The sequence below is a fragment of the Poecilia reticulata genome, chromosome 9 (genome assembly GCF_904066995.2).
Source record: "Poecilia reticulata chromosome 9, P_reticulata-male-v2, whole genome shotgun sequence".
Classification (NCBI taxonomy): domain Eukaryota; kingdom Metazoa; phylum Chordata; class Actinopteri; order Cyprinodontiformes; family Poeciliidae; genus Poecilia; species Poecilia reticulata.
In genome coordinates, this window is record NC_088838.1 from 34,765,424 (window position 1) to 34,778,319 (window position 12,896).

General features: G+C 39.3%; 1 protein-coding gene across 1 annotated transcript; it reads right to left on the reverse strand.

Moving 5' to 3' along the window:
• Nucleotides 1-3,348: 3,348 nt before the first annotated feature.
• On the reverse strand, nt 3,349-9,923 carry LOC103470787 (phospholipase A and acyltransferase 4-like). The gene is made up of 6 exons (XM_081611063.1): nt 9,822-9,923; nt 9,335-9,398; nt 8,960-9,003; nt 4,567-4,675; nt 4,090-4,352; nt 3,349-3,688 (listed from the first exon to the last, which is right to left on the reverse strand). Exons 1-6 carry the CDS (start codon nt 9,906-9,908, stop codon nt 3,590-3,592), a joined length of 666 nt encoding a protein of 221 aa, XP_081467189.1. The 5' UTR covers nt 9,909-9,923; the 3' UTR covers nt 3,349-3,589.
• Nucleotides 9,924-12,896: the final 2,973 nt, after the last annotated feature.

Here is a 12,896-nt window from a genome sequence, read left to right on the forward strand (position 1 = left end):
CCCACTGGATCCTAGTCGTTTGTCGTCCCTGTAGCTACCTGTCTGTGTTTGTTTCTTCGTCAGGCTCACCTGTGTTTCCTGGTTTTTGTGAACTTAAAGGCCACATTTGTCAAACTCCAGTCCTGGAGGGCCGCTGTCCTGAAATCTAGATGAGCCTCTGCTGCAGCACCTGAACAGAAAAATTGGGTCATTAAGGTTCTGGGGAACTGATCCACACCAGGACGAGGAAATGAAGCCGTCTCATTCCAGTGTTTTGTACCTGAGGCTCATCTAAAACCTGCAGGACAGCAGAGGACTGGAGTTTAACTCCTCTGTTCTAGACCTTCATTAACAATCATTGCTGCCCTTCACCCTGGATGTGGCCACGTCTAAATCCTCACCACCACAACCCAGTTCATGACAAGGGAGCTGATTTTCATCCACATTAAACGAAATTATTTACCACAAACTGAGCTCAGCTGCTCAGAAAGAACAAGGTTTCTAAATGTCCAGATGTTTCAGGTCGACTCTCCTCTGTCTGTAAATCTTCCCTGGATGTTTCCTGGTTGAAGGTTAAAGGTTAAATCTTGTCTCATAGCATCAGACTGTGTTGAGTTTGAGTTTGTTTCTCACTTCAGAAATGATCAATTTAACCTTTTACAGAAAAATGCCAACATGAGGCTAAAGGAGCTACAACCAAACTAAACATTTAAATTCCAAATCATCAAATTACAATAAAAGTTGCTGCTTTATCTGCACTGTATAGCTGAATGTTTACTAACATTTACATTTCTGAAATATAAATGCAACATTGACTCATTGCTGCAGTCAGGTGCAGCTTCTGACAGTTAAAAGCTGAAATAACAGCAGATGATTCTGTGCATCAATCTGGAGATCAAACTACATGACAGACACGGAGCCACGTGATTTAAATTAAACTACGCAGGTTCCATAGTAGAAACAACGGACTGAAGATTAATAATCTGTTATTCTGGGGGTTGTAGTGAAGGAGAGAGGAAGTGATTAGGGAAGCTGATCTGTTGTTGACCAATGAGCACGTTTACAGATTATAAACCACTGAACAGCTCAGCAGCACAAAACATTAAAGATCTGCTGCTGTTGGATCAGGTTCTGGTTCTGCATCCAGAACCAGAACCAAACATGGAGAAGCAGCATTCAGCTTCTATGCACCACAAATCTGGAACAAACTTCTAGAAAACTGAAAAGCAGCTGAAACACTGAGCTCCTTTAGATCCAGACTAAAAATGAAACTTAAAGTTTCCTTTGATCAACTGGAACATTGATCAACATCTGATGATTATTTGCTTCATGATTTTAATGATGGAATTCGATAAAATGCTGTTTACTGCATTATGTTTTTATGATGTAAAGCACTTTGAACTGCCCTGTTGCTAAAACTAATAAACCTGATATATAACCAATAACAGGTCAATCATTTACAGTTCAATAGAACTGCAGTCTGTAACTTTGACCTGGGAGTCCAGGATGTTAAATTATCCAAAACTTTCAGAATAAAACAGTAAATTGACTGGATTCATATGAGATCAGTGAAAACTTGATAATGAAGCTTTATATTGATATTAACAGGTGAGGAAGACCCAGATGATGATTGATTAAAGAAAATCTCTAACACAGTCCAACACGGCGGCACGGCAGAGAGTACAGCACACAGCTAATAGCAACTGATGCACTGAAGACTGAAAACTAGAGCTAAGCTTAACCAGGACTTCTCAGTTCAACTGACACACAAAACAATTGACATTTGACGAGGATCCGACGAGAGACAAAGGACACAGGTGGATTTAAATACACAGGGAGGGTAATCAGGGAACTAGACACAGCTGGGATCAATCAGCAGGGAGGACAGGACAGAGACTCACAGGGGAAACAAGGACAGAAAAAACCAAGACATAAATACACAAAAACACAGATCGTCACACCCAGAACCTTCTGACTTCAGGACTAAACTACCAAACTACCAAACTACCACTGTCTGTCTGAGTCTTTGTGGCTCTGAAAACAAATCAAAGGAAAATAAAAATACCGTCAATCAAATCACCTTATCAGTTTTAATCAGTATTTATTACAGTGATGCTCTTTAGATTATTCATAGTTAATGAGGATAATTCACTTTCACACAAAAAAACATGGAAAGGAGGTAGAAATAAACTGTTGTAGTTTTTCTATTTATTTACTTTAATTACTTTTGTTTTATGAACTGATACTAACATCTTCTGATCAATAAAACATGAAACCTGAGTCATGAGGCGATGAAGAGGAGCGGCTTCCTCTTCCTCTGCAACTCGACTGAAGAAACAAGAAAAACTGGAAAATATTAAGAAATATCAGCAAATATGTAACTTTCTATAAAAAAGCATAGATTTGAGAGAAAATAACTTCCTGATAAAAACTAAATATTTTTCATGACATGTTGAGGCGCCACATTATTCAGACTCCAAATCTCCATATGATCCTGCCACCTGCTGGCGTTTGGGGGTTACTACAACAAGTGGCCCAAACTGGCCCACTGATCAATAAAACAATGTTTAATAATAATAATAATAATAATCCTTAGAATCTGGATTGTTCTAATTTTCCCACATCAACAACAAAAACTCCTGAAATGGAGTTAAAACAAACTAGAGGAAGGATCAGGTCCATGTCAGACATGTTCAGAGCTGCAGCAGTTCTTCTGGACCCGGCAGAACCAGACCGACACCATTTTGCTCAGAGTGGTGAAGCTGACCTGCTGACCTGCTGACCTGCTGACCCGCCTCCATCATCTACAGAACCATCAGAACCCTGGAGGAAGGATTTCTCCTCAGATCAATCATCAATACATCGATAGAAACCTGATGTCGTCATAAAACAGATCAATAAACTGTTTGATTAGAAATAATAAAACCAGTTTTGATAAAAAGTGTTTTAATAACAGTTTTATAGCTTCATACTAAACCCATCCATCCATTTTCTAACACCCTGATCCCTTAGTGGGTCAGGAGGTGCTGCCTCTCCAGCTAATGTTCCAGGTGAGAGGCGGGGTCACCTGGACAGGTCGCCAGTCTGTAGCAGGTCAACACAGAGACACACAACCACACACACACACTCACACCTAGGGATAATTTGGAGAGGCCAATTAACCTGACAGTCATGTTTTTGGACTGTGGGAGGAAACCGGAGTACCAGGAGAAAACCCACCATGCACAGAGAGAACATGGAGACTCCATGCAGAAAGACCGGGAATCGAACCCAGAACCTTCTTGCTGCAAGGCAACAGCTCTACCAACTGCACCACTGTGCAGCCCAATACCAAACCAAACTGCAAAATTATAATCAATAATTCTCCACTGATTAATATCAGATTTTATTTACACTGATGATGATTCTACAGTCATTTTTAATCTGTTATAAATTTCAACATTTATGTGATTTACATCCCTGAACTCTGACATTTTCAACATCATTATTAGCAAAGATGAATTTAATTGTTAAAAGTTTAAGAGAAAAACGATCAACAGTTTCTACAACTAGCAGAAATCAATGAATAAATGTATTGATAGGATATTTTATATGTTCCCATCAGTCCCAGTCAGCGTCTGTTGAGTCCCAGCAGGATTCCCACTAAACCTCCAGTAACAGCAACAAGTCCAGCCATGGTTGCACCAATACCGGCTGCAGCTTTGACCACCTGCACCTGTGTTTTACATAATTAAAATAAAAACAGAAATAATCAGTGAGAAAGAGAGAAATTTAAAAAAATTAAAAAACAAAATAAAAACAAAAACAAAAAACATGACATCATTAAAACATCGAAAAGAAAGAAGAAGAAATTAAAAACATTAAAGACATAAAAAGATGGAAGACATCAAAACCCACTCTAACCCTAATTTAGCCATAAGCAACTCTAAACAGGTGGGTTTTAAGTTGAGATTTAAAGGCTCTCAGTGTTTCAGCTGTTTTACAGTTTTCTGGAAGTTTGTTCCAAATCTGTGGAATCTGCTTTGTTGCTGAAATGTGAGTTGATCTCAACCTGCTGAGTCTGATTTCAGCAGCTGATGTTAAACTTATCTCCGTCTTCCTCTGACCTACCTGCCGAGAGTTAGGCTTCCTGTAGCGCAGGTCGGTGGCAAAATGCTCACAGTTGCTGCTCACCAGGCTGTACGGCAGCTGAGTCCCGATGAATCCAACAGCCTGCTTCACGATGGCGTAAATCTGCTGAGGTTTGCATTTTTTATCCAGATAATTGTTGATTCTCCACCTGTCTCCACCCACCACGTCCTCCAGCTTCTCCTTTATCACAACGCCCATCTCTCCTGGTGCAGGCAGGGAGCAGCGGGAGCTGGAGCCCAAACCTGTAATGTTTCAAAAGTTTAAATAGTTCATAAATATTAAAACATCCCAGAACATGACAGATTCCTTCATCTGTTTTAAATCTAAACTTCCACCAAGTGTTTCCTCCATCCTGAGGTCAGCAGAGTCTCTGAATCAGTTCCTGCTGAATCTGTTCTCTATAATAACACGTTTTAATCTGTTGATTCACTCTAAATATTAATATGTGAGACTCACCGTTCACCACAAGGTGAACCACGAATCCACTGCCGATGTAGACGGCCCAGTGTTTGTATCCGACCCGGAAAATCTCAATCAGGTCTCCTGGTTTTGGTTCTTTTCTGTTCTGGGAGTAAAAACCAAACAGGATGAATTTCTAAAGATAAAAATGAAATCAGAGGAACTGAAAAGGTTAAACGGTTTCTGTATAAACATTTGATTTTACTGAAACTGGGAGTAGTGATGACCTCTGACCTGAACCTTCAGAGCCACATTAAGACAGTCACAAAGTCGGCCTTCTATCACCTGAAGAACATCTCTAGGATTAGAGGACTGATGTCTCAGATCTAGAGAAACTCATCCTGCGTTTATCTTTAGCCGCATTGATTCCTGCAACAGCGTCTTCACAGGTCTGACTAATAAATCAATCAAACAGCTGCAGCTGATCCAGAAGCTGCTGCAGCTGATCCAGAAGCTGCTGCAGCTGATCCAGAAGCTGCTGCAGCTGATCCAGAAGCTGCTGCAGCTGATCCAGAAGCTGCTGCAGCTGATCCAGAAGCTGCTGCAGCCGATCCAGAAGCTGCTGCAGCCGATCCAGAAGCTGCTGCAGCTGATCCAGAAGCTGCTGCAGCCGATCCAGAAGCTGCTGCAGCCGATCCAGAAGCTGCTGCAGCCGATCCAGAAGCTGCTGCAGCCGATCCAGAAGCTGCTGCAGCCGATCCAGAAGCTGCTGCAGCTGTTCTGACTAAAACCAGGAAGATGGAGGCATAACACCAGGTTTAAAGTCCCTCCTCTGGCTCCCTGTAGCTCAGAGAATAGACTTTAAAATCCTGATTAGTTTATAAATCACTGAACGGTTTAGCACCACAATACATTAAAGATCTGTTATTACTGTACCAACCGTCTGGACCCCTCAGATCTTCTGGTTCTGGTTCTGCTCTGCATCCCAAGAACCAGACGAGGAGAAGCAGCATTCAGCTTCTATGCACCACAGATCTGGAACAAACTTCCAGAAAACTGTAAAACAGCTGAAACACTGAGAGCCTTTAAATCTCAACTTAAACTCACCTGTTTAGAGTTGCTTATGGATAAATTAGGGTTAGAGTGCCGGTTTTGATGTCTTTAATGTTTTTATCTTTACTTTTTATCTATTTATGTAAAAGTGGTGAGTGACTGAGGGTCACAGAAAAACCCTGTAAATTCTGAACTCTAACAGGTAAAAATAGTGAACAAAATTCCGTGTATTACGGTGAAATCCTAGCGCAAAAATTCGGGTGACGGGTGGAAATAAACCTGGTGCTGCAAGGTTGGAGACCTTGTCCTGTTAGGCGACAGGGCCTGGATAATACCTGGATAACACCTGGATAATACCTGGATAACACCTGGATAATACCTGGATAACACCTGGATAACACCTGGATAACACCTGGATAATACCTGGATAATACCTGGATAACACCTGGATAATACCTGGATAACACCTGGATAATACCTGGATAACACCTGGATAATACCTGGATAATACCTGGATAATACCTGGATAACACCTGGATAACACCTGGATAATACCTGGATAATACCTGGATAACACCTGGATAACACCTGGATAATACCTGGATAACACCTGGATAACACCTGGATAATACCTGGATAACACCTGGATAATACCTGGATAACACCTGGATAACACCTGGATAATACCTGGATAACACCTGGATAACACCTGGATAACACCTGGATAATACCTGGATAATACCTGGATAACACCTGGATAATACCTGGATAACACCTGGATAATACCTGGATAATACCTGGATAACACCTGGATAATACCTGGATAACACCTGGATAACACCTGGATAATACCTGGATAACACCTGGATAATACCTGGATAACACCTGGATAACACCTGGATAACACCTGGATAATACCTGGATAATACCTGGATAACACCTGGATAATACCTGGATAATACCTGGATAATACCTGGATAATACCTGGATAATACCTGGATAATACCTGGATAATACCTGGATAATACCTGGATAATACCTGGATAATACCTGGATAATACCTGGATAATACCTGGATAATACCTGGATAATACCTGGATAATACCTGGATAATACCTGGATAATACCTGGATAATACCTGGATAATACCTGGATAATACCTGGATAATACCTGGATAATACCTGGATAATACCTGGATAACACCTGGATAATACCTGGATAACACCTGGATAATACCTGGATAATACCTGGATAACACCTGGATAATACCTGGATAATACCTGGATAACACCTGGATAATACCTGGATAATACCTGGATAACACCTGGATAATACCTGGATAATACCTGGATAATACCTGGATAATACCTGGATAATACCTGGATAATACCTGGATAACACCTGGATAATACCTGGATAATACCTGGATAACACCTGGATAATACCTGGATAACACCTGGATAATACCTGGATAATACCTGGATAACACCTGGATAACACCTGGATAATACCTGGATAACACCTGGATAATACCTGGATAACACCTGGATAATACCTGGATAATACCTGGATAACACCTGGATAATACCTGGATAACACCTGGATAACACCTGGATAATACCTGGATAATACCTGGATAACACCTGGATAATACCTGGATAACACCTGGATAATACCTGGATAACACCTGGATAATACCTGGATAATACCTGGATAACACCTGGATAATACCTGGATAACACCTGGATAACACCTGGATAACACCTGGATAATACCTGGATAACACCTGGATAACACCTGGATAATACCTGGATAATACCTGGATAACACCTGGATAACACCTGGATAATACCTGGATAATACCTGGATAACACCTGGATAATACCTGGATAACACCTGGATAATACCTGGATAACACCTGGATAATACCTGGATAATACCTGGATAACACCTGGATAACACCTGGATAATACCTGGATAATACCTGGATAACACCTGGATAACACCTGGATAATACCTGGATAATACCTGGATAACACCTGGATAACACCTGGATAACACCTGGATAATACCTGGATAACACCTGGATAACACCTGGATAACACCTGGATAATACCTGGATAATACCTGGATAACACCTGGATAATACCTGGATAACACCTGGATAACACCTGGATAATACCTGGATAATACCTGGATAACACCTGGATAACACCTGGATAACACCTGGATAACACCTGGATAATACCTGGATAACACCTGGATAATACCTGGATAACACCTGGATAACACCTGGATAATACCTGGATAATACCTGGATAACACCTGGATAATACCTGGATAACACCTGGATAACACCTGGATAATACCTGGATAACACCTGGATAATACCTGGATAATACCTGGATAATACCTGGATAACACCTGGATAACACCTGGATAACACCTGGATAATACCTGGATAACACCTGGATAACACCTGGATAACACCTGGATAACACCTGGATAACACCTGGATAACACCTGGATAATACCTGGATAACACCTGGATAACACCTGGATAACACCTGGATAACACCTGGATAATACCCGTGTTAAACGGACGGCGGAGTCCGGCAACGACAGGCGCTTAAATTCAGTAACAAAAGTATGTTTTTATCTGTTTTTATTCATAAATCTCTTTCTTACCGTTTATTTAATGTCACATGCTGTTTTTATTTTAATTATGTAAAGCACCTTGAAATGCCTTGCTGCTGAAATGTGCTATACAAATAAAATTTGATTGATTGATTGATTGATTGATTGATTGATTGATTGATTGATCATGTGGGAAAAAATGCAGTTTTTAGAAGATTTTTATCAGCAGCTGAAACATGAAATCATATTTTCTAACTTCTATCAACATTTTATTAAACATCAGAGGTTATAAAAGTTGTAAACTGCAGCGTTCACAGGCTGCCATCAGGTCAAGGGTCAAACGTTCAGCTCTGTTTTCTCTCTGATATTTATTATTCACAGCCAAAACAAACACAGCATGTTGGATGATTAAACGCTTCAGAGTGAAAAGGCTCTGGGTTTATTTAGGGAAGGTGAGGAGATGAAGTATTTTGTACTTTATGATTAGACAGGTAAATCTCTGAGCTCTGATTGGCTGCAGGATGATTGTAACACCAGGTGAAGGTGATAATGAGGTTCAGGTTGAATTTGTTTGTCTCCATAAAACTGAAAGATGTTGGGATGAAACAAACTGATCACAGTTCAGCAGAAATAAAACTTATTTCCCCATCAGAACCTCTCAGACCCAAACGACCTGCTGCCAAATGCAGCAGATTAAAAACTGATCAAATATATTTTAATGTCAAACATTAATATATAACTGAAGATGTGTTTACCAACCATGTCTGTGTGTTTTCCCTCCTCATATTCTGGGTTTGCAGCACCTGGAACAGAATAAATTAAATCCTGAATTATTGTTGACATGATGATTGTTTCATGTTTCTGCAGAACCAGCCAGTAAAGTTCTGGTTGATTATTTCAGATCATCTGTTTGTTGATTCCAGTTATCAGTGAGATGTTAATTTTTATCAGATCAGGATTCAGTTTATTACAATAAGTTTGCACTAAATATGTTTATATTTAAATTAAAGTTTATTATTGAACATCATATCTAATAATGATTGTTTTGGTGTCATAAGGGACTTTTTATTTTTAAAAATCTTTTTTATCTCTTGTGAAGCAGAAACCAAACCTGAGAACAACTGAAGGACTTACTGGATGAGACGCTTCCCATGATGAGAGGAAACGAAACGTCTGAAGCTGAAACCGACTGCTGGATCTACGGAGAAAGAAGAGAAATATTCAAATACTTATGATGACAGTAAAGGTCAATAAAGGTCAACAGAAATCAGTTTTCTCTCTCTGAGCTGAAAAACTAAATGATTTCCTTGCAGCTATTTGAATATTTCCTTCACTGAAACAGAGATAATAATCATTAGATGTTTGATTAAAGCAGAGAAACAAACTAAATGACTCAGCCTTCAGGTTTCTCTCAATTGAATAATAAACCATATTTATGAAGTTAATGTTTATCAAAAAGGAGAAACATAATGTGTTTGGTAATTAGTGTTTAATGCTTTATTGTTTCCTCTTAATGTCTTCATGGATCTGCAGCTGGAACTGAACTGTCCTCTAAGTTCCTCCAGTTGCTCTGAGTTCAGTGTTTCTGTTCTGGATGAATGAATTTCTGCTGCAGTAAAACCTGCAGCTGAAGCTGAAGCTCCTCTGGTGTCAGACAGAAGTTACTCTGCTGGTGGACCTGGAACCAGACGGATCCGTCTCTCAACATCCATTCAGCATTTAAACAGGTTTTAAATCCTGAACAATGGAATAAACTACAACAGTTTGATTCTGTTATTACTGGAATAACTTTTAAATGAAACTTAGAGCAAAAACTTAAACTAAAACTTAACTTCAAAACATGAATCTCATTTCATTTCTGTAGTGAAATCAGACATGAAAAGTTTAAATATAACAGAAATATGTTTTTTCATCTGGTTAGAATAACATGAATCTGATCAGTTATTGAAATAAAAGTTTCCTAAGAGGAAAATAAAGTTCAGCTTTTATTCTCTGACTCAGATCTACAAAGTGAAGCTGAACTATGGTTCAATAATTCATCAGTTTTAAATTTAAACATTTTATGTAGATGATCGCATATAAATATATTCAAATAGAACATTCTGATTATTTTAGCACACAGAAAATTTATTTATGTTGATCATTTTTATTTTACTTCATTTCCTTTATTTCCTTTTTTTCTTTGTTTTTTCTTAAAGCTCTATAAGCTTTTTATGACAACAGAAGTGGAGGCTGAGTATCATTTAGGAAAAAGTATCAGAGTCAAACTTTAAAAATTTAAATATGTTAGTTGAGTTTAAATATTAAAATTATATTTGGTTTTGTTTTTTGCTGCTTTTCCTTCTGTAAATAATTTTTTATTATAATTTAGTAACTATCAAGGACAATTAAACTGTTTTTCTAATCATCTTTAAAAACAGGTGTTAGTTAGTTAGTTAGTTAGTTAGTTAGTTAGTTAGTTAGTTAGTTCTGACCTGATCTGTGGATGTCTGGCTGTTTCTCTCCTCCAAATGAAGGAAATGAAACTAAAACTGTTTCTCTTCAAGCTGGTTTTAATTTCCAGGCTGATGTTTTTGTTCTGGATGATTTAATGTTGAAACAAGACCAGCACAGAACAGAACCTCTCCTACAGAACCGCTCCCACAGAACCTCTCCTACAGAACCTCTCCTACAGAACCTCTTCCTGCTCCTGCTGGAGCTTCAGGTTACTGTCATTTTATTACTTCTAATTTTAAAGTGGAGGAGGAACTCTGCCCTGGTCAGACGCCAGCGGGGCGGCGCTTTACGCGGAGCAACTAGAGTGGACCGGAACCACCGCAGGAGGCGGTGGCGCTGCGACCACTGACTGGACGGAGCGCAGGATTCACCGTCCTAACCGGACTTTGTGGATGTTGACCCTCTTGGACAATTTTAGTTTGTTCTGATTGGAACATTTTAATACTTTTACTGTCATTTTTCAGAGAGGCGAGTGAGCGTCACTCCTTCACCCTGACGTTCCTTCCCCTGGAGGGGGGGGGCAACGATCTGTTTTCACATCCACCTGAATAATGTGTAGTTGCGCCACTGACCGTGTTTGATGTTTGTTGTAAATGACGTATACTGACAAAGAACGAGGTAATTAGTCCAAGTTTGTCGTTTATTTAACGTTCAGAAACTACGGCGGCTGTGATGAGCCACAGCAAAGGAAAACAGGTAAAACAACCCGAACAGGAGATCAACTCTGAATCACTCCTACCTTTTTATTCTCCGTCTCTCTATCACTTAAGCACATTTCGGTTGCCATGGCAACCTCCTGCGCTCCACAAGCCGAGCATCTAATTTGTAGAGCCCACTTAAAAATTAGACATTTGCGAGTTTAATCGAAAATCGTGATCAAAAGGGAAAGTATGTGACTTGCTGCCTTTGTAATTATAGACATGTGTACATTTCGGTGCTTTGTTTTTTTAACAGTTTTAATTGCTTGAGAAATGTGATTTGAGTCACAGCTTGAAAACATTTTTCTCTTCCACATTTTTACCCCTAAAGATCTGTACGTGGATAAACTGCTTTCCCATTTGAGTTTTTAATTGTTTACGACGTTTTGATTCGACATATATCTTTACTCTCTCTATCTATGTATATTTGTTATTTGCATCAACATTCAGTTGGGAAACAACACGATTTACTTACTGTGAAACCAGAATAAGTGCAGATCTTCCTACCGATGACTTCCTCTTAAAGGTGAGAAGGATCAGGTGTTTCTTCGGTCTGAAGCAAAAATGTGACAAACAGAAGAAAATAATTAAAGAAACACCGAACACTAAGACAATGAAAAGTATCAAACTATAAGGAAGTGGTGGTGGGGAGGAGCCAGGTCACTGACACATGAGCCTTCATATCTGGTTGAATCAATAGTTCCTCCACGGCATGAACAGCAAACATCGGGGACGAGCTTTTAGCGAGCATGCGCGGATTTCCAGCTTGGGAGAGCGGCTGTGGAACTCCATTCATTCATTCATTCATTCATTCATTCATTCATTCATTCATCCATCCATTCATCCATTTTCTTCCACTCTTGTCCCTACTAGGGTCGGGTGGGGTGCTGGTGAATATCTACGGTTGTGGAACTCACATTTAAAAATGAAACTACAACCAATGCAACACCTACTACAGGTACCGTTAATTTATTAGGTTCTCTGTCCACCCTGATAAACATTTTTTTAGTTCACAAATTGTTTACATACAGTATTTGTGTACTTAATCACAAATATTGATAACAAGCTCAATTATTATTCTGGGCCTTTGTAAAGTGCACACAGCAAAGTTGGAAGTGTTCCATCAACTCCTACAGAGTTGAATTCAACATTTTGAAAGTGTCTATGTTGGTCCACTCTGGTGTAGAAATTACACTTTTGAAAGTGTTATTTGTGATATACTTGAATCAACACTCACAGTAGTTGAAATTAAACACACATCAGTGTTGACTTACTCAACACTATGAACGCATCAATCTAACACAGAAGTGTAAAGTATATATCAACATAGAAATCTGAGTTTTGAAGGAGGGTGTGCTGTGGTGGTGCAGGGTTTAAGCACAACCCACATATGGAGGCTCTAGTTTTCAATGCGGCTGTCGTGGGTTCTCTTCCCCTTCTCTCATTACCCACATTGTTAATTTACTACCAAATAAAAGACACTAGAGCAATTAAAACCTTTT